The sequence below is a fragment of the Dermacentor silvarum genome, chromosome 6, assembly GCF_013339745.2.
Source record: "Dermacentor silvarum isolate Dsil-2018 chromosome 6, BIME_Dsil_1.4, whole genome shotgun sequence".
Taxonomy (NCBI): domain Eukaryota; kingdom Metazoa; phylum Arthropoda; class Arachnida; order Ixodida; family Ixodidae; genus Dermacentor; species Dermacentor silvarum.
Window position 1 is genome coordinate 96304813 of NC_051159.1, and position 26706 is coordinate 96331518.

Genomic DNA, 26706 nt, shown 5'->3' on the forward strand with positions numbered 1-26706 from the left:
GCATACTCCGTAGAACTCTAACCACCGATTATACAGCCTCGACCTATCACTGAAACTGATGTTACCGAAAAAACCTTTCACGACGTGACGCAACACTGTTGTGCCGGCTGTAGGTAGGAGTAGCCTTCACTAATTCCTACAACCATCGTATTGGAATGGCGGACTCACCAAGGTGCGGCAAGTGCAAGTGTGAAGAGACCATCGAACAGCTTCTGCGCCACTGTTCTTGGTTCGAGAAACAACGGCAGACTCTCCAGTGTGCCTTGAACAGGACAGGACGATAGGCCATTTACAGAAACAAAGGTGTTGGGAGCCTGGCCTCATTATAGCTCACCAGCCCCGAAAGCCATTCGAGTTCTTCTTCAGTATCTGAAGGCGACCGACTTGTGTGCCAGACTGTAGACATGCTGCACCTAGCTTAGTGCACGTGAAAGTGCCATCAAAACTCGTGTCTTCTCTCTCTCTTTCTTTCGTTCCCCCATCCCCCTCCCCACGTGTAGGGTAGCAAACTGGACAAAGTCTGGTTAACCCCCCTGCCTTTCGGTCCTCCCTTCTCTCTCTCTATTTGGTTAAGGGTGCTGACCTCCGAGCACCTTCAACCGATATCCTCAACACTTGTTGATAGCTGTGCACCAGCGGAATGCGTTTAAGTGTACATACTTCTAATTGGCTCAGAATGCGATAATTCGGCACTGCAGCTGGAAGCAACGGTAATACCTGACTGCGTTGAGACATGAATATATGCGGCCAAATGCACCGTTGTTCCACTTCATTTATTAACAAAATGCCATGTTATGCAGCGCAGGATTAATTGAACTAGAACACCAATGCATTCCGTCACCCATATTGTGAACAGATATCTCGAAAGTGATAAGGTAAACAGACAGTTAAAGTGTGGTTTTGTCTTTTACCTATTTCATGTTCTGTGCAAATAATATCAGCCTATTCGAACAATCCACTTCAATGTGTACAGCTTCGATATCTGCGAGGTCATTTTTTAAGTACTGTAAAACATTTTAAAATTATGTCTGGAAGCTTCATTGAGAATGACACTCTTTAATGATAATATTATTATTGTGTTCCAACGCAGCAGAACAGATACTAGGCAGTTTTTGGAATGGGGGCGTCCAAGCTTAGCTGCCTCTAGCGTAAGGCACCGGATGTCCCCTTGGTGTTTGGCTTCGATGAGCTCTTAAAAACAATTCCAGGCATTGCGTTAACGTCAGCCGCTTTCAGCGCCATTACTGCTTTGAAATAAAACTGCATAAACAGATTGACCTTGGATAAGTTTTTCCGGATTCATTTTGACCTTGTGATGTTCTTTAACGTGCCCCTGCATTATACAAGTGTTTCTGCCTTCCGCCGCCAAAGAATGTAACAATGACAGCCGATAAACGAAGCCGCGACATTTGTGCTCCGTAGCAGAACGACATAGCTGATGAGCAACCGCTGCAGTTCGGATTGAATAGTAATCAGGAGTTTACCTTAACGTGACGCTAAACAGAAAAATAGTTTGAGCTTTGTTAGTAAATCACCCTTCTATGATAACAAAACAGCCGCTCCTTCTGGAGTGGCTACGGAGAACCGTATTTCGGCCGCTGTGACGCTCTGCCGGAAAATCACAACGACCCAAATACGGAAAAAGACTTTGAAAACTGTGACGTCAGGCTGACGTAGCGGCTTGGGGGTTCGGAAGCAAAATTCTAGAACCAAAACATTGACCTTCATTTTCTCTTCCAAAAATTGAGCAATAACTGCAATATTAACAACGAAAATACAGTTTTCGAAGACTACGTTATTGGTTTGTGCTTGTTTAGTTTTTTTCGTCAGTGTCCCATATAAGTGTGCATGACCTTGTGCGTTATAAATTGCTACAAAAGGTACAGAGAAGAGAAAAGTAAATGTTATTGCCATAAACTGGTTGAGTAGTAAGGGGAGAGCTTCATAAGCAAACGCCGTGAACAGGTCGTGTTACTTTTGACAAATTTCATTTTAATACATGAAAGAAAAAATGGGAAAAAATCAGCTTGCTGCAATGACAGAATAACATAATATACATTGCACAAAAAAAGCCGCATGGCTCGTTTGAATGTACCAATCTACGATTATCCCGGAAGCTGGCGCAAGAAGGTAAAAGCAAAATATAAAAGGGAAAGCGCGAGCGCGCATAGCAACTGCCGAGCTCTCTGATTGGTTGAAGCTATGGTAACATGAACTTGAAAACAAGAAAGCAAAATGCACTCAGTTTCACCCAGAAAACTGGCAGCAAATGCACTCAAGTTGCTTCCACACCATTTAATACAAATCTTCGGGCAGTCATAAATGTGGTAGGGATAAAACTTACCCTTCCGACGGAGTTTTTCGAATACCTTTACACTTAGAAAAACGAAAATGAAATTTCGGCTTGCATACAGGGTGAGTTCATTGCATTTCTCAAAAAAATATTGTTGTTGTGACGAATAATTTTATGCAAATAGTGCGCTATGTGCTGGGTGTTATGGTAAAAATGATGTGTCTAAGATAAATATCCAAATATGAAACTTTTTCGAAAAGCATTTGTATTTGTCATTATCTTGTAGGACATTTACAGGTTGTGGTTCGCATTTAGATTTCAGCCTGTTAGATCATCTTGTAGCTCTATGGCCAATGAGCACGATAAGGAGAAGCTTCGTATGACCACTTGAATTCATTGTAAGATATGCAATCCTCAGTACATAAAACGGTATACTAATTACCTCCCGATTCTGGTATTCATAGCGTGCAAGTAATTAAGGGGCTGATAAGATGACACCAACTGTTTATTAGTTGCCCAGATGCTCTCTTCTGACCTAATTTTTTTCTTTTATTTAAGGAACGATGTGGTTGACCGCTCGCGTTAAGTCTACGTCATTGCTATTTCAGATCAAAAGAGTACCTTTAGTGACTCTGGCGTAACTTGTTCCGTTTAATATTAAGGTGTAAACTGGAAATCAAATATTGCGGATGCAGCCGATGATAAGGTGCTGGTTAGTCGCGAAATATCATTCCCAGCTTACTTCATTTCGTTTCCTTCTTTATTTCTGGTCGTTCCACAAAACAGTTATATTTTCTGCACAGCTGCCGAAACGTGCAGTTGCGCACGACAAGCACATGGGCGCACTACGAAAATTCCGCAAAACCATGTTTTAAGTTATTCCTCTAGTTTATAGCGCTTGTAGTGAGACGCACTTTTTGAAAAGTGTGCTTTAGTGGGTCAACTGTGCGTTCAAGCGTGCAGCTGAACACACATGAAGAAGTGTACACATGAGGACTTGGTCCAAATGAAAGGAAGTTATACCATGAGGAGCGGGAAAACATTGATTGGAACGAGAGAGCTGTAGCTCAACATCCCAGTGCCTTCTAGGAACCTCGAGGAGAACCTAGTACACGGATTCCTAACCTCCGAGATCGCACGGCGCGCGCTGTAGTGCTTGGCGCCCACTCTTTATGCCATGATGGATCAGGCAGGCACGCAGGCTAGCGATGGTAGCCAATTCACACCTCTCGATCTGTTTCTTTACACAGGGATCGGAGCGTCGTTCGCAGTTTCTGCTGCTGATCGCTCGCTAAGCGTGACGGCGCTGATAGCACAGCTACTACACTCGCTGAGTGAAGGGTGTGCGTCTGCAGTGCATGCGGACTGCAGAAACAGTTGTACTATCGGCGCCATCACGCTGGATAGTGTCCAGACTTAGAAGCGGTGAACGATGCTGGGATCCACAAGTAAAGGAACATATGGAGAGTTATGGACGGGCTATGAGAGCCGGGCTTCGCGCATGGTGCATCAAAATTACTTGCCTCACAGCTCATCAGCCCGGAAAGCTAAGCGAGCTCTTCTGCAGTACCTGAAGACGACATACTTAAATGCCAGATTATAGATACGCTGCATCGGGCTTAGTTCAGGTGAAAGTGTGATCTAGACTCATGTCTTCTCTCTCTCTCTCTCCTTCGCTCCCCCATCCACTTACCCACGTGTAGTGTAGCAGGCTGGACAAAGCTTAGTTAACCCCCTGTCTTTCCTTCCTTCTCTCTCTATCTTTCTCCGAAGCTACTAGAGGGCACTGGGATGCAATTCAGCCACAGCTCCTGTGTTCCAATTACTTTTGGCCGTACCTTTACCAATACTGGTGTCATTAAAAACTGTAGAGTATTTCAATATATAATGAGCGTAGCGATAAATTTATTTACTCAGTTGCTTTTTTGTGAAAGAGAACGTAGCTGGGACAAGTATTGACGCATAGAGATATGTGCGAAGTGGTGCGCGATGTCTTAAATTCAATTTTTTGACTAAAGCACCAAATTTTAGCTTTCGAGCAAAAATGCTATTTGACAATCTTTTTGCAGATATTCTCGCTGCGGCCCTCAACATGGTTCCAGTGTCGCCTCAAGATTGTTGCTGGCGCAGCAGTGCTTACACTTCTAGCTTACCTACTCCTACGCCTCCTAGCTCCTGTGATCAGTGCAGCCTTATCTGAGACACCTCTTAGGTGGTTCCCAGACCCGGACATCCCTAAGAAACCTATACCGCTCGAGCGGCTGTATAATAAGCCACGCAAGTACCTCATAAATCCTCAAGACGCATGCCCGGCAGATATGCCAATCGACTATCTCTTCATGGTCTATTCGGCACCTCAATATGTCGAAGCCCGAAGCGTCATTCGACGAACCTGGGCAAGTGACGCGAGGAAGTACTCTGGTAACAGGGTCATTTTTCTCTTCGGCAAGCCCAGCACCGCTAGGTTACAGAGCGCCCTGGAGTTTGAATCGCAGCAATACGGGGACATTGTGCAAGAGGATTTCGTGGACACCTACCACAACCTGACGCTGAAGACGGTAATGATGCTTCGATGGGCGGCGCACCACTGCCCGCAGGCCCGCTTCGTCGTCAAAATAGACGACGACTGCTTCCCTAACCTGGCCAATTTTTATCGGGCCATGCATGGTCAAGCAGAGGACGCCATCTACGGTGAACTGAGGCATCGCGACCGACCCGTACGCGAGCTTGGACACAAGTGGTACATCTCGCGCAAAGAGTTCCCCAGGGACATGTTTCCCGACTACATCACGGGAGGTATGTACGTCATCGGCGGCCGTGTCGTGAATCTTCTCTACAGGGCCACGGGGCAGGTTAAGTTCTTCCGCGTTGAGGACAGCTATCTCACCGGAATGTGTGCGGAAAGAGCGGGCGTCGCAAGGACTAACTTGGTGGGCACGTACAACCTCAAGCTGTCTTCCCTGTGCGATTACAAGAAGGCCATCTACGGTCATCACGTGACGCCTATGGAAATGAACGAAGTGTGGTACGCCATGAAGCGTCTCGAATACAAGTGTCATCGACTTTTATTCAGCGTTCATTTATGCTACTGCCGACCAGTGGATACGTCTGCCGATTTTGTTATTGAGACACCCGTGTTTTGAAAAGAGTGACGCTTAATTTTTATTATGAATTAACAGCCTCTAAAGGCATAGCCGCAAACAGTCCAGACACCGCAAACCTGAACTCTATTTTTGTCACATCTTTTAGTGAATCTTCGGCATTCGCATCTCAGTGTTTTTCTCAGATGATCTCGTATTAGCACTCTGAATAATTTATTTCTTACATACGTGTTCCTTTAAAGGGGTGGGTAGGCACCTAGAAACTCTAGTAAAAGATATACAACGCTATATGAAAGGTGAAACATCAAAATAAAGTTGTTGTTTTTGTTGTTGTTTTAATGTCCCTTGTTTTCTTCCACTTGAATACAACAGCCAACTGGACCAGTTATTTCGGAATGAATTTAGACTGAATGATAAGCTTCAGCCTCGACTGCCGTTTAGCTCAATCTTGAACAAGCAAATCCCAGTCTGCTTTTATGTTATGACGAAAATGGCAAGAAAATACACTATTTTACTGTAAAGGTGCTTTCTTTTATTTAGCTGATCATTGCACACGTGTATTGGAGTTACGAGTGACCATTGCCTATGCTTCTGGAAAGCTAGTCTCTATGACATTGTACGTCATCATGTCGCCCGTAAATAAATGTGTTGCAATGCATCATGTTAGTTCTCAGGTGGAGGTATTTAGCCATTGCTTACAGGAAGTCATTATTTAGTTATATCATTAAATAAAATCAAAGCATTGTCGCGTCGCCTACTATTGACGAGAATCATTCTGCAGATTATTCAGCGGCGCTCGGCTGACCGGCTTCGTGATTCCCAGGTCAAAAACGCAGCTACAGAAATGATAGCAACCTGTGACCGAAAGAACGATGTTTCATTTTTAAGCCGAACCAACCACTATGCCATGATCGCTTTGCGCAAGCAAAGCCCTGTACTGAGCGCTGGCAAATAAATGCCAATAGTTCTACGCTGCACTCGTCCGACATCGTACCACAACACCAAGCACAGTGCAGAGCCAGGCTCGATACGTTGATGAAGACGCAATGATTTGATTTGAGGTAACTTAACTTGGGTTTTGTGTAGATGTGACGCATTATTACTATAGGAGATGCGCTAAGAATCGGATGGTACGTACGTGGTCTTCAAAAGCCACGTAGTGCCATGCTCGCTAACTGGGAGTGTCAAGCGTGTTCTGGCAAATAAATGGCACGGAGGACAACACGCGCGTATTGCTGCGTGCATGTTGAATGCCTGATCAGATTACCGCGGAGCCTCTTATCGTTGCCCCGGTGTTCAGCAGCATCTTGGAGTTCCTTCGGCAATACTGGAATTCTCCCAACGTTCTGGAAGAGTACCGGGTTTCTCGAGAATACGTGATAAGAGATAAGACAGGGATAGGAGAGAGTTTATTAGGGGATAGTAAGAAATGCCCGCTTTCACGTTCGCTAGCCTGTTACTCTCCTCAGTGCAAAGGGAAGATTATAATACGTGTGATTCTGTGAATACACCTTTATTTGACTCTCTTCCCTCAAAACCCAGTGGCTCTCACAATTGTTTCTTGTTCGCACCAACGTGGTAAAAATGTCATACGTTTTTTTTTTTTTTTTCCCCGTTTTTTTCTCCTTCATGCACACCAACGAATACTTTACGTTATGATTCATTTCGTTCACTAAGAAAATCAGCGCGCTACTGTACATGCAGTATTCAGCTTTCTGCTCCAGTGCAGGATACCTTTGCGTTTATATTCCTCATGCTACACAGGCGGTTTTCTTTTCATTGAGATCTTCCATGGACATAGAAACTGAAATACACAGTATTCTTATTACTGACAGTGAGAATCCTGAATATTTTGAATTTTAGATAACGTAGGTGGTAAATATACAAGCGTTTAATAGCAAACAAGAAATGTCTTTTGAGAATATCTGTATGAAGCGAAATCATTTGTTTCGTTTCTTCGTAGTGATGCGTTTCTGGTTTGTCCATGTAGGCCTGATTAATCGTTGTATTTAAGCACGCGCTTGATACGTGTTCATCTTGGCCCTTATTCTGCAGCATTGTAGGGGCCCCAAGAGCCGTATTGTCGCTGATTCCCATAGAAAAAGAAGGTAACGTGCACCGTTCCGGAAATCTGCGATGCGCCATAATTTCGCAGCGCCTAGGATATGGGTTCCAGTAGTGCACTATTATTTTTCTTTCGAATCTTGCAGCAATGTTATGTACCTGCTTGCTTCCAGTAATATATATGTTTGTAAGATATAGATTTGTGGAATACCACCTTTATAGAGAGTCAATTCGGCATTACATCTACTCCCTTTGATTTCCGCCTCACGACGCTCATGTTGCTAAAGGGCGCAAGAAAAATGAAGCCATGCTTTTGTATTGAATGGAGACAAAATTTGCAGTCGCCACAGAGCAAGCTTTCAAGACAGAACGCGCTAATTCTCCCCTCTAGACAAACTGCGATGAGGTGGGCCACGCGGGTACCTGGCCTTAACGCTGGTGCTTCACTGTGCAGAGGTAGAGGACTATCTGACGAACTGGGAAAAAAAAAGAGCGGATTCGCTCGATTGTGTTTGCTACATCTATTGTTGCCGGAAGATCCACGAATAGTGTGAAAAGGGGTGTCACAGCTTCTCGAAATTTGATGCCACTGTGACGTCATAGACGTATGGTAGCACGTATTATAGAGCTTCTAACTAGAGCTCTTTGCACCTCGCCGCAGAGCCCTCTTCGCGGTTGGCTGTTGTCTTTACGCGTGAGACCCCCGCAAAAGACGAAGTTATAGCACGAGCCTGTCTACCCTCCCGCGCAACAGTACAGAAGGGAGGTCCCCCCCCCCCCCCCCCCCCCCTGTTGGAAACGTCTGTATCATGAAAAGCTGCATACTGGCGAAGAAATGCTTGTCACTACAGAGATTAAGCTACCTGTGCAACGCACACATGCATCAAAGAATTCTGTTCAGTAGACATCAATGCATTTCTTACATCTTCAGAATCATGAAAAGCGTATAACCGCAGAATGGATACAGAATTTTTAATTCTTCAGAGAGTTTTTGTCAAGTGTTAGGAACGCGGAATGCGTGCGAGAACTCTCTGCTGGGACGTCAAATATGAGGCCATCAACTACATATCATGTCTAGCATACTGGGAAACACCCATCCAACAAGCTGTGCGAAAAATGAAAGAGATGAACACACGACATGACGACATACTGATACCGAGAGAAAACGCAAAACCCCGCCGTCTACCCTTCTAGCTGGTTTTACAAAAACAGTTTACGCAGGTTGCGCAAGCTGGCAGTGCCTGTCCAATCAGAAGTGTTTCAAGATGTAGACGGCACGTTTTAAATGCCATAATTTTCGAAACAGTTTTTTTTTTATTTAATCAGCACTTTCACTTAATTCTTTAGTAGATGGGAGGAAAATAACCAACTCTTCTTGCAGATGAGCAACAACCTTGACCGATTTCTGTAACAAAATAATCCCTCACACGGAACATTCAAATTTGGGAATACCTACGTCAAAAAATAATTGAGGAAGAAGAATAAGAAGAAAGAAATGCACCGAAATAGGAATCTTGACTGAGGGCTAGGGCCTGGCTCTGTTTTCTTGATATGTAATCGCAGAGTACTATTGTCGTGTTATCTTTGAGTGCTATATAGTGCAGTACGGGCCTGCTCAGGAGGCGTTCTTGTACCCCCGTCTTGTTAGTGCTGTACGGGTATCCCTATAATCAGAAACGTTTTTTTTTTTTCTTCTTTTTTTGTGCAGACGTCTTTCCCAGCTCTCCCAATTTGGCCTATGCTAGAGTTTCTTGCTCTTTTACTCGGCTGTCTATGAAGAGAAGAAAGGGAAGGAAGTTGATCGCGGGTATACGTTTTCTGCTTGTTATTTAGCAGTGAATATCATTCTAGCGAGGCAAAGCAATTATCGCTTGGAAAACGATTAGGCCGGTCTGCTTTGCACACTTTGTGCTGACTGCTAAGCAAGCACTCATCATTCACTTCTACCCATACCGTAGTTGTTACTCGCGTAAAAAAAAAGAGTTATAGTGCCGTCATGGATGCTGAAAGACAGCCACGCCACCGCGAGACATGAAGCTGCAAATTCCATGTAAAGTGTTGTGTCGCCGAATACCCGGCACGGTAATTTTCGGTATAAGTATGCACGTGGATGTCAATAAAGCATAAGGGAAGGTCAACCGATGTTTATATCGCTTTCCTTTTGTGGCTGAAACATTATTTGTCCTTTTTCTGCATTCGCCAGTCCACGTAGTCTTTTTCCCCTTGAGGTAGTGTAGTCGCAGACTGCCGTACATAACCGCTGTTTCCCGGAACTAACATATTTTCCAGCTACATATGTGAGCTATTCCCTGTGAGAAGCCTGTTGGCGCACCGGCGCACCAGCGCACCTGCAGCGCCTAACAGTCACGGAAACAGCAACGCTGGAGCCAGTTTGCAAAAAAAAAAAATCTTACCTGTGACGAACATTCTGTTTCGTAACCAACCACGTGCTTCGTTGGAATGCCTCCACATTGCGCTTCCTAACGTCCTCGTTCACCTTCAAATGTACCTGATGTATTGCAGTTTCCCGCAAGCTCACGGTCGACAAGTCGAAAAAAAATTCGCGTTTGGGGAGAAAAAGTGGTTCTTTGATAAGCTTGCCCAGGTTTGCCCAGTTGCAACGTGCATGAGCGGCGTATATATTTTGCGCTTGGGGAATGCTCCAAAGAAATCCTATCTAAGGAGGGAGAGAAAGAAAAGGGAGGGAGGTTAACCAGAAAGAAAGCACATGTTTGATACCCTGCACGGGGAGAACGTGAAAAGGCATTTAGAGAGATATGAAGGTAGACAATGAGTAGCGATACGGAAATCGCCACACAATATTTTGAGGCTGTACAAGTCACCCTGAAAGCCCGCTAGAGCACATCAGCACTCTAGCAGCCTTGAGGTCGTATACTCCTTTGTGACTACGGTACTATGATATATTTTGTTCTGGCAGTGGCGAGCTGTGCAGTGTGTCTATCGCGGTAGATAGCACTGGCCCCTCCATACTGTAACGTGAACAGATGTAGCGTTAACAATTCTTTCAACACAGCTGCAAGTCTTAAAAGTGGGACTGTCGTCTCATCCAATTGTAAACGAGTACGATTTGGTAAATGCGACGCCAAGCCATAGCCGGTACAACAGCCTTTCTTCACACCGTCGAGAAGTAGAACAGGGACGTGATACCTACAATCAGTGGTTGCAGACGCACGGTGTTGGCAGTGGAAACGAACGCGCCGACGAATCCGCCCGTTCTACGCCCCACAGCGGCAGATGTGCTGTGAGCTATGCAGCGCAATGCCATATAGCCACTGTGCTACAGCGTCGGATAAGTAGCATTTCATCGGCTGCATAAATGGAACTCAGGGTGTGTTTAGCACGACTCTTACATGTCGAAATGATCATCTATGCAATTACACGGAAGTGGGTGTAATTATGAAATGCCCGTAATTACGTCGTCATCGTTTACATTTTACAGCGAAAGCTGTATATGGCTAGGCGAAACGAAAAAAAAAAATGGTGTGCTTTAGCTTTGGTTAGCCCTGGTTGATAGCGAAAGCTTCACTGCCCTGGCTACGCCCATTGTCGAGCTGTGATCGAGGTGTGGTTTCGGAATGATATACAGACATGTTAGCAATGAATACAGTGTTTATTCATCTTTTTTTTTTTTGTGCCTATGAAGACACTTCGGTGATCAGTAAAGTAGTGAGACTTGGTTGGAACTCGCAGCCGGGCAACCGCGGCAATGTCTCCTTTCAGCGCTCCGTAAAGACCTAAATATAGTCCGGCGTAGCGTGAACGTGCGCACACGTTATGTCACGTTGGCGAGAACAACAGCGACTATAGTTCGACCGATGGTTCGACGTACTGGCGCCGCCAACGTAACCGGACGCGTGGTCAATGCGCTCCGTCGCGCCCGGCGTCTGATGACGCTCGCCCGCGTGCCGATAACGTCGGACTATAAACACGCCTTAATGCTCTCTTGTGGTTTGACCTCTAGCTCTCAAGCTGAAAATAGTTGAGTCGTCGACGGCTGCCTGAGGTAGCGTAATGAAGCTTTCGCTTCAAAACCGATCATCCCATGTTTCGCTAAACGTCTCCATTGGCTGCACCGTCAGTTATGTCGTTCTCTACGTCGCACCCAAGCGCGCGCCATTGGCAGCGCCGTTAGTGACGTCGTTCTCGGCGTCGTACCTGCTCTGCCCGCAACGCTGGCTCCTCGGCTCACCGTTGTCGCATGTGTTCGATATCTCGAGATAGCTCGGCGTCCTGGTTAGCAACATCAAGCCACCATTGGCACTTACGTTCCACATCGCGATTTCAACGTGGACGTTTTGTCGCAGCAGAAGCCAAAGTGCCGCTCAAGAAACTCCCGCCAAAAGCGGGCGTTGGCTCCAGCGAACGCGTTCCCGCCATTGCCACGTTGGCGCTGCTCTGCCCGCAACGCCGCCTCCTCGGCTCGCCGTTGTCGCATGCGTTCGATATCTCGAGTTAGGTCGGCGTCGGGGTTAGCAGCATCCGCCCGCCATTGGCGCTTGCGTTCCACTAGAAGCAAAAATGTGTAATCAATAACTGAGAAACGCTTCAATACAGCATCGGGATTAACCCACTGCTAAACACCGGAGCTGCACGTTTCAGCCTCGCTAGTTAGCCATCTGTACGGAGTGCTTGGGTGGTGTTTTTTTTAATTTAAGGCATCTTCTAAATTATGCGGAGGTGGCTGGTGTGTGCCGGCAAATCATTCAGGTGCGTTCTTCAAATTAGGTGCTTAAAGCACATACGTTATATATATATATATATATATATATATATATATATATATATATATGCAAGAAGCTTTCACAGAAAAGTGACCCTGCAAGGCTTTGGCCAGCATGGAAATGCCAGGAAAAGAAGTGACTCCGGAACGGCATCCGCTTCGATGGTCTAGGATATAATGAAGAATAAACTGGCACTCATAGTGTATCCAACGCATGCCATGAGGCCGTATGAACTTAGATTTGCATTCAAGCAGAAGATGTAAAAACTTTAGCGCGTTAGAAATAAAATACAGCTGCACGTGTCAGACGTCTGTAACCTTTATTTTCAAGAAAGTTTCGCTTGACGTAGACATGAATAAGTAAGTTGTATCTGCCGTGAGTTTATATGTACGCGTATATAGTGTCGCTGTCAATAGATGATGCTAGGACTCTGAAAGGGAAAGAACTATATTGAGAGTGTGCCAAAAAGGAGAGAAAAAGGAACCCGCTTCCATCACACAGATACACTAGCCAAATAAATTGCATCACGAGAGAAAAGCTACAAATTAAAACAAAACCTACAAGATTTTGCGTAAGGGAGGAAAAGTGAGACCATCATTTAGCAGAGTCTTAGCAGCAGGGAAAAAAAGTAAGAGCTACGGTGAAGATACAACAGGCTATATCCTTTTATAGTGAAGCATTCTTCTCGGAATGCGGCCCTTTTGCGAGCGGGTGGGCGGGGATATCTCGCCGTTAGGTCGGCCAATCCTGCTGATAGCGCTGCCTAAAATTATGTGCCAGAGGGGCGACTGGCTATGTGCAATGGGCATGTGCAATGCGGCCACAAGATATGTACCACTATGTTTTAGTTTGCTTTCAATCATATATTTTCCTATTACAACCATTCTACTTATTATAAATACAAAAATGTATCTTGTGCAAGACACTTCGTAAGAACACGTGTTGGCCAATCGTGGCGTCGGATGTTGTTGCTACCGTAGGCGACCGGCCAATGACAAAATCTTCTGTGAGCCACAGGACGCGTGTCGTCGCGCTCAAAAGGTGTCGGAAGTACGCACCCTGCGGTTTCGAAATTTCTGTAACAACCACAATAAACGCAGTGTAGTCCGCCGTACAGCGTCAGAAAGTTCGAAAATACGTCCCGAGTGGCTGTCGTTTTAAGCGACGGCACGCTAAGTCAAAACGCGACCCTTATTGTTGCAAAAGCATGGCGCAGCTCGAGAAATACGGGACAATGTTGCATCAAAAGTGCGTCGTACAGTGCGTTTCATCTGGCTGCTGCTCTGACGTGCTTTGCCAGCCCTCGAAAATGACGCTGCTCTCAATTTCCAATAAATATAGCTGCATCTAAAATGTCGCACAGTATCGCCATGTGGTTCATCGAAAAAAACGACTCCTGTACAACCTTCGCTACGTTCATACGTTCAACAGTAGACGACTGCGCCAAAAATCTGCTTCCTGCAGGCACGAAGCAGAACTCAAGGTCCCTCCGACTACTGTTTACCGACAGATATTGAGCGTCGGCTGCTCTACGTCATGAAACAGTAGAAAAAAAATTAAAAAACGCGGTCCCTATACACAACTGGTTTAGGATGGAAGGTCGCACGTGATGTTGGCTTCGCCAGCCGTCGTTCAGAACATATCCGCTCACCAAGCTTATAAAAGCGAAAGAAATGGCATCCAGCGTTATATGGAAGTTAGACAGTCAACATTGCATTGTTGCTTTGTTGTTTTGACGGGACTCGTAGTTTCTACTGCATAGTTTCATCAACCATAAATCATAAAATTGGAGTGGCCATCAAGGTGAATATTTCGGAAGTAGAACAGTCGGTTTGAAGCACCACAATAAACACATAATGCTGCAGTTTGTGTCTCTCACAAAGATTCAAGACTCTTATGTCTGCTTGGGTTGCTATATATGTGGGCTTGTTGGTAACGCATCTTGGAGGGTTTACGGTAGCACGATTAAATTGCGCTACCATAAACTTTCCATTATGTCTGCTCATGCGATATTATATGTATATGGCAAGAAAATGTTTAAAAAAGTTATTTTTGTGTTTGAAAACATTGATTGAGTAGAAAAAAATGCTGGCTCTCTCGTAATCGAGAGTAGACGTAAGCATCAAATGGCTACCCGCAAAGCAGATTGGTGCCGCGACGCAGGACTGAAAGCTTACTGAGCCGAAATGAACCTGTTTTGAATTAAACCTCGTTGCAAGTCTTGTCTCGGCCAAACAACCATCCGCGGCGCGCCAGACGCGGCCGGCCCGGTCACGCAGCGGGGCGCCATCTCTCGAAGGAGGCGGCGCAGACCCCGTGCCGTGGAACTCGCGGACCGCTGGCGTTGAAAAGAGCACAGGCAACCCTGTCTCAGCGCCAAAAGATGACAATGAAGTGTATGCTGCACTGTATCTGCCACACGACGGTATACTCGGATTACCATATCTGATGTACCTGCGATCGTCCTTCCATTTGGGAGACCGGCCTCCGAGAGAGGTAGTCGGTGTCTCCAATGAACAGGTTAAGTCCGCACAGACGCTGCAAATACCGGCGCAGTTACATTGCTTTATTAAGGGAACTTTTGGACGACGGAATGGACCAAGTGGGCGAGAAATTGCCATTATGCCAGTGAGTAGAGCACTGCACTGGCCGATATTTTCAGCCCGGGCCGGCCCGGGCCCGTGTTTACGTTGGGCTGCCCGCCCAAGCCCGACCCAAACTTTTATGGCGAGACCCGGGCCCGGCCCGGGCCCGGAAATAATCTACGTTACCCGCCCGGCTCGGCCCACCAACCATTTACTTAGGCCCGAGCCGGGCCTGAGCCCGGCTCGAAATCGGCCCGAACCCGGCCCGAGACCTTCCACTGAGCGGCATTAAAAAACAAAATAAAGAAAAGAATGAAAGGAATTTATTCTTAAGGCATAAATACATGTCATATGTAATTATGAACACCATTTGAGCGGTCTGAACGCTAATACCAGCGCGCGAAGTAGTACGAATGACCTTGCCGAGCAGTATCGCCAGCAGTTTCCAACGGCGCGACCTTGATACGGCCCAATCCACTTCGACCGCAGCACCGCCACAGTATTTTTCCACGTCGGGCGCCTCACTGCAAAGCATGCGCCACCCCAGCCACTCGTCCCACTCAACCGTATTCTAGTACACTCTAGCCAAAGCGCAGCCACCACCGGTCGGGAGCGTAGCGCATGAATGGAGTAAATAGAGAAAGAAAGCTTCTCGTTCCTCCATGGTGCAGCGTATAATGCGCTGCTGCTAGGCGGCCGGTTGAGGACATGCGTGCAATCATGGATAGACGCAGTGCCATATTTCGGCCGCGTGACGAATTATCTTATCTTACCAGTCATCGTTTTTACCAATTCGCCTTTGAAGCATCAGCAAGTCGCGAACGCGCTTACACCACGCTGAAAGCATTAATTAGATTGATTTAGGTAAGGAATACAATGGCATCCTTTGGTTTGAGGCGAATTCGGTCTTTCTGGGCATTCTGTGCAAAGAGCGCAAATACGACGGAAGAAGAAAAGGGAAGTACACAGGAGTATAGCACCGCTAGCTTCCAGCTGCGCCGGGGCAACAGATTTTTCATATTCGAGACGCGCGAGGATAACTCGCAGCACGTTACATGCACACCACCAGAAAATCCGAGCCCGGCCCGGGCCCGGGTCAAAAAGCATATGCCGTGCCCGAGCCCGGTCCGAGCCCGTGAAAAAACTGCCCTATCCGGCCCGACACGGCCCGCTGGCCGGGCCGGGCCTGGGCTTTCAGGAAAGTGCTCTACTACTGAGGGTATGTGGAAGTAGAGCAGAGTATTACTGACTCAAGAGCCAGCACTGCTTCCAGCATATCCTTCGTTGAACTCACAGGCATCTTCGCGACGTGGGAACGTAGTGCCGTGAACAAAGCGAGTATCACATGCTGGCAGTTTTACAGCTGACTTCTTCCAAGTGGTGCTTGAGGTCGGTTCACCACGGCCGCATAGGTACGCTTTTCGGACTCTATTGGAAGAGGTTTTTCAGCGGCGCTGACCATTTGCGTTGTTTAAATAACTTCTTTTGTTGGCGTGAGACGTGGGAAATTAGATGTGCACTCTGTTTCCGAACCACTTAGTTGTGGCACGCTGGACGTCATCTTCGTGTTCGATGCCGCGCTTGCATCCTTTGGACTCAAGGCAAACATCTTATTCCTTCGCTGAGCAGCTGTGCGCGCAGTACATCGGCCGTATCTAGCTGGGTGGTCACCGCCGCAGTTTGCACACACAAATTTTCCCTTCAGAATTTGGAGCAAATGTGAGAACCAGAGAGTCAGTGCGCCTTACCGCCCATTCAGATGACGAGGTTTGGACCCGACGGATGATTCTTCTTGCATTGAATACTCCCTTAGGTCTCAGGTAGGTGAGCAGCTCTTCATCCCAGTACAATTTTGGGACTCTTCTAACAATGCACGTGCTTTTTATTTAGCTGTGCGGGATACCGGCAAATATGGCAATGCCGCCGATCTTCTCGGTCTCTAGAAGAACGTTAGCTTGTCCTGTCTCTACATGTAAGAGCAATACTCTCTGTGCTGTGAAATGGTTCTTGACTAGGGCTCCACCGAGGATCGTTTCAATCTCAGAGTATATGACAATAGGGTTCACTTGCCTTAAATCGGCTCTTTCGGATGCTGCAATGATTAACACTGGATTGCCCACGCTCCTGTCTTTACAATGGCGCACAATTCGGAAGCCGCCCTCATCCATCTCAAAGGTTCACCTCGTCGTGGTCTCCGATGATTATTGACTCGTCTTCAGATTGACCAGCGTCTTGTCACTTCAAGTCAGGCAGGCTTGTACAAATCAGCTGGCGTTTCTGATCCGGTGTTACCCCTTGGAAGGTCATGGCGGAGTGCTCGTCGGTGCCAGCTTGGGTCCTTCTAGCACCTTGTGAGTCGGCGGGTAGCGCAGCATTCGGCGGTCTCCGATACGGAAGGTACCTTTTCGAGTCGTCTGACGTCTTGAACAGTTCCGATGAGTAAGATGACCATGCAAAAAAAAATGTCGCAGTTTTGCCCGAAAGGTGAAGCATCAATTGAGATAGCAAATTAGTGAACAGCTATACAAAGTAAGGATAGTAGTTTTATCGTCAGTATCAACTTGCAAGCATAGGCATACTAACTAAATTAATAAGCATGGTGTCACGCGCGCACAAGCAAACATGAGCACATCTTACTCGATGACCGCGGAAACTCGCTGTCAAAACGCTGGAGTGAGTCAGCGGCTGCCGCAGCGAGCGAATTGCCCTTCGTGCTGCCGCTCGCATCAACGCGAACTAAGCGGCCAAAACACATCGCAGGGCAGACTCTGTTCCCACCGCAGATGGCTTTCAAGATACAGCAGCCCGGGCGGGAGCGCGTGGACGATCGGGCCGCCCGAAATAGAACGCCTCCCCCCTCCCTACCCTCCATCCGGAGCGGTGCACGTGACTGGAAGACGGCGCGCTTCGTTCCCGCTTCCCTTTCTTGCGTGCGCGAGATGGCGCCGCCATATCCGGCTCACCCTCACACGCTTTCACTCGCACATACAGCATACGGCGTGCGGTGACGATTTGATCGCCCTTGGAGTTGACACGGAACCTCACGGCGATGGCGACGACGGCGGCGATGGCAGAAATGCGCCTAGAATGCCCATATAATTGCTATCGCAATAAAAAGATAAACGCAGGCAGAGCTACTTAGACATCAGCAGATTCTTCGTCTTTCTAAAGTACCTTTGCATTCGTTTTCCCTCTCCTAGAATAACTTGTGGCAATTTTAACGCACATCATTCGCTTAGGGGAGCTAAGATTTTAGATTTTCGAGGCAAGGAACTTGTCGCAGCCGCGGATGCTGCTAACTTATGTGTGGCGAACGATGGAAAACCGGCTTTCTTCAGGCCACCAGATTCATAGAGTGTCATAGGCCTTGTGTTACATTCTACAGACCTTTTGGTATCATCGAAAACGGCCCAGACAGGATAGGCAGCAATCATTTCTCGATCTTCAACAACATCACCGGATTTCAGAGTGCTGGTCGACAATTCTTCCCTGTGACACGCTGGCACACATACAGAGAAAGCATTGGAGGAATCCCTTGGTGTGCTATTGGCAAATATGTTTCGGAGCAAAAGAGTGGCTACTTCAGTGTTCAAGCTGCCAGATCATTTCCCAACTACTGACTTGAAACTAAAGAACGTGTGCGCAGCGCATAGGAGAGCGGAGCGGAAAATAATGAGAAAAAAGGAAAATCGCTCTGCGAAACCGAATATAACAGAACAAATACTGTCTTCCGTATCACGGATGACAGTATGGCGAGCGCGCGCGCGCGCGCGTGTGTGTGTGTGTGTGTGTGTGTGTGTGTGTGTGTGTGTGTGTGTGTGTGTGTGTGTGTGTGTGTGTGTGTGTGTGTGTGTGTGTGTGTGTGTGTGTGTGTGTGTGTGTGTGTGTGTGTGTGTGTGTGTGTGTGTGTGTGTGTGTGTGTGTGTGTGAATATTGCCTATTAGGCAATAAATTATCACAACGCATATGAATACTACGACAGTTCTCACTCGTATGCAAGAAAAAACATGGAAAATTAACAAAAGCGAAATAACAGTGATGTTCGCATCACAGCCGTTTTAGCACTGGTATCTACAGTAACTATGATGTTAGAATTTTTTTTAAACTGAGAATGGGGGTGGCCTCGGGGTATTTGGAATAATTAAGTGAACGTAGAAAAAATTATTCTGGTAGTTGTTTTGGAATCCGCGATTTCCGCGATCTTGAAGGGGCGCAGCAGTCGAGTACAGATGGCTGCGGCATCCAGGATTCCGCCGTTGCTCATCTTAACCTTCATCACATTATTTCTCGGTTGTGATATTAGATCACGGTGCCTTATTGAACGCAAACGACTTGTGTTGACCAAGCACATTGTGGTTGTCGGCGTAAAAGAAAGAAAAGGTGCAATAGAAGTCCTCGGTATATGCTTGCAAACATTTGCCCTGCAACCGGAGGCGCATACTGTCTCGGTGCGTTCTCGTGATGTTTTTTTTTTTTTTTTTGCGAAGCATTTCTTGGCGAACATTCGCTACTTTGACAGTATCTATCTATCTATCTATCTATCTATCTATCTATCTATCTATCTATCTATCTATCTATCCATCTAGCCGCCTACGTCTTTCTGCCCTCATGGTCGTTTCGTGAACTTCGTATGTACCAAAATTGGCATACTTGACAAGAGTATATGAAGAACATAAATGATGTCATTTCATGCATGTCATGACATGCGTGTCATGTATGTCATGAAACAGCCGCCTACGTCCTGGTGCTCTCATGGTCATTTCGTTACCTTGATAGGTACCAAAATTGTCATAGTTTGACAGGAGTGCATGACGGACATAAGTGATAGGTCATGACATAAATGTCATGACATGCGTGTCATGTAGGTCGTGACAATGACGCAGCGCAAAAAATTAACACTCAAAAACCACTGAAATTGGTTCGGACGTGGGCACTAAGTGAAGGAAACACTAAATGAAGGTGCTAGAAGTCACAGTCATGAACATCACTCAGCAAAGTGGCAATGACTCAGTGAAAAAAGAATAACACTCGAAAACCACTGGAATGGGTTCGGACGTGGACACTAAGTGAAGGAAACACTAAAGGATGATGGTAGAAGTAATAGTCATGATCATGACTCTGCAATAATGACAATGACTCAGCGAAAACAGATGAACACTAAAAAAACATTTGGAGAACGCTTAAGCTTCGCTTTTAAGAGTGGAACGCAATAGCATTCAAAGATCCCTGAATGCTTCTCACGCTTCCCGACAGCTGCAGCTTAAGCAACCGTAAGGGTTACCGGGAAATACTGGCGCGAACGCTATGCACGAAGGCGAGCTTTCTGGTAGAAACGCGGCTTCTTGCGCGGGGTGAGCCCGGAGATATTGCACAGCCGCGCCAAAAAGAAATGCATAATTTTCAGGTTGCCGTTTTAAAGACGATAGTCTTTCTTGGGGAACTTAAACGCTGAAAATTTGGTCTGTCTGTCTTTCTGTTTGTCTGTCAACCGATTCAGCCACCCGGCCAAAGTTGGACCACTTGCTTACCGCCCACACTACTTAAACTGGTACGGCTGTTCATACTTGTGAACGTTATCGATCAAAAAGTAAATATTACGCATATCTGAGGCGCAACATCACTAGGTAAGTATTAGGAGGTGTGTTCCTTTAATAGAAAATACATAGATACGTAACTCTAAAGAACCTAGTTTCTTAAGCTGCGCTGAAAATGCCATGCTATGCGCGCCGACGAACGACGTCTGCCACGAAGGGAGGGAACCCTCTGCACAAGCTCGTGTTTCCCCGACTGCGCGCCGACGAGCGCCCTCTGCCATGGAGGAAGGAAACCCTCTGCACAAGCTCATGTTTCCCGATGTATTGCCAGATGGCGTCCATGTCTCACGCAGCGCCTCCTCAATTTTATCAATGCCAGCCAGATGTGGCCGATTCCGCCTCCTCAATTTTATCAATGCCAGCCAGATGCGGCCGATTCAACATAAAGGAAGCGCTGTCTGAGGCAGGGCAAAACATAAATGGCCGCTTGATGAAATACAACCCACTCTACAAGACATGCCCAGACAACGCAGGGAAAAGACCGACGACCAAATTGCAGCGGAGAAGCGCCGGCGTGCCGACGCTCGTCGTCTCAAGCGTGCCCAGGAAACGTCCGAGCAACGAGCCGAGCGGCTAGCGCAAGGAGCTTGGCAAGCGAAAGCGAAGTGCCTACAACCCGGGTTGGAACGGCTCTCGACCACGTCTTCCAACGCGGGCTAAAGAACGTGGAAGTACTGAAGTACGCCTCCTACTTCAGCGTACACAGACCTCTGCTCTGCTTGGTAGCCAATGCGTCGGACGACGAGGGATGTCATCGTGACACTCAGTGTGCCAGTGGTACCAGTGCCACTGTGGAACGTGATCGTGCCTCACACCCTGGCGTCACCGGAGACGGGAAGGCGTCTACTTCGGCGCACCAGTAGTACATGCGCACAGCCATTGACCCTTCCACGCAATAAAATGCATTCATGTCTCACAAATGGTTCTTCTTTGCAAACTATCATGCTATACAGTATACCACACGCGACCGAAACATTGCTGACATATCGTGGAGGTACGAACACATGGCATGCCAGCAGTGATAATGCGGTAAAATGAAATCTGTTCAAACAAACCTCCATTGCATTTATCATGCCAGGACGGAAATGGTACGAGAACAGCATCACGGGTGGCCGCGGATCAGACCAGCACTCATGTAGTACGGCCGGCAGAAGACTATCGTCTTTCGACGACATTTGCAGCGAAGCACGCAGATACGCGGCCATTTTTTGTAGCGTTAGCTACACTGGCCTAGCCAAGCCCGTTTCGCACGGCACATCAAGAGCCGTGCTGCGCATGCGCAAGGATCAGTGATGTCACACGGCTTGCGCACCGGGCCACCGCAGCCGGCACCTCTCGCGCACTCCGCCGCCGCCGCCGCGACTCACCGCCGCCGGTCTGCGCATTCCAGAGGAGTGACGTCGTAGCCGTGGTAGACGCGCTGGCGCCGGCGCGCTCGCTGTGCAGTCGCAGTCTGACACTGCGCTGGAGCCGCTGCGCTTCTGACTGGCGTTTGCCAGTGTGGTATAGCCATGGAGAAGGAGAGCGCAAATGCTGCTCAACAGCGCAGAAGAACGGAGAAGCTTGACTCATCGGATCCCGAAGTAGTTGCCTGGCAATTAGCGGTTGAGCGTAGGAGGAATGAACAGAAGAAGGCTAAACGTGCTGCGGAGACACTGGAGCAAAGGGACGAACGTCTAGCAAAGCGGCGTCGCCAGGGGGCTGAGCGACGTGCCCGACCACCCCTGCAGCAACAACAAAACGCCGTCGATGACGTCAAGGCTCGCCGATCGACTGAATATACTGTGAAACTCAGCGAAAGCGCCAGTGCGACTCGGACCTTCAGCTGAACCTTTGCTAACGCTACGTATATCCTGGCGTAGCCGAGCTAAGCCACACGCAATTTTTTTGTTTCGTACTTTTAATATTCCAGTCTGAGAAGATTTAACATAAAAGGCATGCGCTGTGGGTGTTTTGTTTCATGACATTTGTTTGTGGATTGTCATTCTCAAAATTTCGAGGAATAACTTTGCCAAGAATACAAGACAAGATATCAGCAACATTAAAGATAGAACATACGCATGTACCTATATATATTCGGAGGGCCTGCGTGGTTGAGGATGATTTTCTCCGCCAGCCGCATGGCACGCTGGTTGCCGACGCCGGATTTTATGCGACACGGGGCCCTTAACGCTCTCGCGTTAAAACGAATGTAATTGTTTCCTTCACTAAGTGAAGGAAACGGCTAAAGGTTGATGGTCGAAGTAATAGTCATGACCATGACTTGGGCTTTCGCCTTAAAATCTCTTAGGCGTAACTAAAGCGACTACTGAGGACTCATGACATGAATGTCATGGCATGCCTGTCATATACGTCATGAAACAGTTGTCCACGTCCTGGTGCTCTCATGGTCGTTTCGTTAACTTGGTAGGCCCAGGCACACTGCTTCGCATAACATCGATTCCCACATGGCGTGGGATTGCGATAGCAATTATATGGACACTCCAAAGCGGATTTCTGCCGTCGGCGTCACCGTCGCCGTGAGGTTCCGTATGACGTCAACGGCAATGAAATAGTCTCCGCGTTCCGGACGCTGTATGTGCGAGTGAAAAGGTACGAAGGACGTGCGCTTTCACAGGGAGCGAACGCACGTCGAAGAGCAAACGCGCGTTCTGCGCCGTGCTGTCCCTGAAGGGCTGCAGAAATAAGCGTCTCTTTCCTCCTTTCCATATATAGAGAGCAAACGCGACTTTTTCCGTCGCGCGAAAGGCTGTGGTGGGACGGGAGGGGAGGCGACGTTTAGCTGCGGCACCAAGTGCATAATTATATAAAAACGCCGCGCGCGTTCAGTGCGAACGCGGGCAAAACGCCGACGGCGTCGACAACAGTTCTGCGCGTTGCTGGTGCTGCTGCATGTCCAAGTTTATGCAGCTGATAAAACTACTATCCTTACTCCGTATAGCTCTCTACTAATTTGCTATCGCAATTGATGCTTCGCTTTCGGGTGAAACTGCGACAATTTTTTTTCCTATCTTCCATTTTTATGCTTCTGCCTACTGCTTTCTGAAGAGTAGGCAGGCGTTGTGCCCCTTCCGGTGGAAGTTGCCAGCCTGTTCCTCGTTTTTCCTTTCTTGTGATGTGTATTTATTTCTTTTATTTATTTATTTCATCATTCATCATTAGTACAGAAGGAGGTCCCGGAGTTACAAGAACTGTCAGGGGACCTCCTTTTAGTAATTAACAATGCATAATTAATACATTATGGCAACATAACAGCAACAGACATCAGAATACACAAAGTTAGTGAAGCAAATAATAAAATACAACAAAGGTGCTTACAATAATTGAAGTTTCAACTAATTACATTGTGGCCTTTAAATGAAATACAAATTTAGCCCTGCGTTGTGGAATGAATTTCAGGATGACACCAGTGAGATATTATTTCCCAAACTTTGCGGAGAAATGCATTGGGGTTCGAGTTACTTTCCTAACAGAACATCGTTTTCTGTGTTGATGCACAAAAGTAACTGCAACGCGCATTGCGTTTCTCCGCAAAGTTCGGGAATTAATATCTCGAAACTGGTGTCATCCTCAGAATGCGTTCCAAGTGGATCGGCGTTTAGAACTCCACGGGTAGAATTTGTAAATTCCAATGTGGGCCATAAGGTAATTAGTTAAAATCTAATTAGTATTTTTTGTTAATTAGTCGATTATGTCTTTCAATTTTTGTGCAAGTAATGTCGTCGTCTTCGAGTATACCAGCTCATGAACTAGAATTGTGCTATCTGCCACAGGCAACCTTTATGGATTTCTGAAAGTGTTCGCTGAAACACCCGGTATGTTGTCAAAACAAATAATAATAATAATAATAATAATAATAATAATAATAATAATAATAATAATAATAATAGTAATAATAATAATAATAATAAAGTCAGCGTCAGTAACACTGATTGTTTCTGTACAGCGGAAATATTTTGGAAGTAAGAAAACGTCTTTGGTACACCGACATACTGCTGGAGGTATGAAATATTTAAATTTGCCATTTTGCTTGATGCAGTAGGCAGCCAACTGATACCACTCACCGCGGTGACTCGCTTGCATTTCAGTGCAGAAATCTAAACGAGTATACTGTATTAGACGCGCTCGCCATTAAGTAAAAGTGAGTGTTTGTAAATTGCTAATTTCCACATCTTGTTACAAAGTGCCGGCATGTACGTGCCCTAGCGAAAACGCCAAACGGTTATCTCTTAATAGGCGGGCACTTTACATTGAGAGCTGCCACTTCGCGCGGCCCTTACGGGGGCCGGCCCGGTGGCTCCACCCATGTGGGGACTGGGAGTCGGAGCTCGCCAGCCACCTGTTGGGCCTTCTGGACGGCCTGTAAGGGGTGCCCTGGCCAGGCCCCTTCAGGACCATTAATAAAGTTAATTCTCTCTCTCTCTCTTCGCGCGGCCAGTGAATCTTCGAGTCAGGGGCCACAAGCGCTCAACAAGTAATATGCGTGTTGATTTATGGTCGCCTGACATTTCATGTAACTCATGAACTTGATAAAACTTCGGCTGGCTGACGCTTGGATGTAAGCTTATTTAATCGGTACACTAGTCTAGGCGTAGATCTCAGCATCGTTGTTTTGTGTGCGTTTAAATGAATGTTTATTTAATTAGCCTTTGTATTATTTAACCTCATAGTATGTTTTCTTAGGAAAAGGCTTTTCAAGCAACCTGGCATGAGCTTCACCGACACAGAATGTACCTGGGCGTTGAGAAATGTCGGTGCAAGAGACGTACCCTGCATTGGAAGTGGCAGAGCTAGGCTATGTTTCCACGGCATTCCTCATATAGTAAACAGTGATCAAGACAGCATAAAAATGTTGCTGGGTCAAATCGAATAGCCACTGTCCGGGTGCCCTGTTTCACGCACCATCTGCCCGCAATGTAGGCACGTCGTCCTATCTAAAACGCAAACCTGACAGAACAATGTCAGGTTTTCAGCATCGCCAAAGTTATTCCTCAACGTCCTCTTCTTCTTTCATAGATCTAATCGTGCAATCACTAGTGAAATTCAAATGAGAAAGCCTGCATATAGTGGAGTTATAGCAATCGTCTACACGATGCATGCGGTTAGCGAGGTTTACCTACAATGTGACCAAGAACCTGGAAAACGTGCGGAAGAACGTTTCAAGGAGGTATGTTATTCATTCATTCTACGTTTTAGGTATAATACAATATTTCTTATCGCTCAAACACGTTCTGCCACTCGCCCTATAATCTCTGAGCGACTTAATTGCTCAATACCAGTTCATGGTGTCATGCAAGCATGGCGTGTATTGCTTCGTGTAACATTATGTATGTTGTTACCTTTAATGCTTACTCTTTCGTGTACTGTAAAGTTGTTGCAGCTTTCTGTATGCACGCAAGCTGCCCTAAAAAGGATGGTTTTCTTTTTTTGCGATAGTAATTGTATGGGTACTCCAAGCGCATTTTTGCCGTCGCCGTCGTAGTGATGTTCCGTATAAAGTCCAACGGGAATAAATTCGTCGCCGCGTGACGTGCGTTATGTGTGCGAGTGAAAGCGTGCGAGGGTGAGCCGGCAACCGCAGCTTAATCTCACGCACGCGAGAGAGGAAGGCGGCCGGAAGCGCACGGTCTTCGTTCACGCGCTAGGCACGGGGAGGAGGCGACGCAGACGGGAGGGGGGAGGGTGCGTTCTGCTTACGCGGCTGCTGCAAGGAGCTATACTGAAAGCGATCTGCGACGCGGCGGAAGTGTGCGCCCCTGGGAGCCTCATCTTCAAAGCGATCTGCGATGGGCCAAAGTGCATTCGCCGAGTGCCGGTAGCTTCGTATGCGCTGCGCTTTGAACGTTTAGTTCGCGTTGAAGCGAGAGCAAGCGCGAAGGTCAATTTGCTTGCTGCCGCTGGCGCGCTTTCTGACTCCAGCGTTTTGACGAGCTCCCGCGGTCATCGAGCGAGATGTGTTCATGTTTACCTGTGCGCGCGTGACACCGCGCGTGTTTATTTAGTTAGTAAGCGAATATTTACAACTTTATACGGCCGATAAAACTACTATCCTTATTTCGTATAGCTGTCTACTAATTTGCTATCGCAATCGATGCTTCGCCTTTCGGGCGAAACTGCGACTTTTTTAATGTCTAATGAATTCGGAAGGCCGGTAGTCATATATTACTAAAAAAACACCTCGTTGGACAAACTGACTGTGAGTATAAGTGGGTGGTACGTTAGAAATGACATAAATTTTTACAGCGAAGCTGTATATGGCTAAGATCCCGAGATTTCTTTGTCTCCGTCGGCAGAAAACTCAACCAATCACCGCGGAAGGATCGCGCC

At 46.9% G+C, this 26706-nt stretch overlaps 1 protein-coding gene across 1 annotated transcript in view; it reads left to right on the forward strand.

The window, feature by feature from the left end:
* The window catches only part of LOC119455715 (beta-1,3-galactosyltransferase 5), a 238683-nt gene extending 232965 nt beyond the window's left edge, over window positions 1–5718 (forward strand). Inside the window, exon 3 of the mRNA XM_049669223.1 lies at window positions 4363–5718. Within this exon, the coding sequence (XP_049525180.1) occupies window positions 4363–5436 (1074 nt within the window). The 3' untranslated portion in view covers window positions 5437–5718. The remainder of the gene's footprint in view (window positions 1–4362) is intronic.
* Window positions 5719–26706: the final 20988 nt, after the last annotated feature.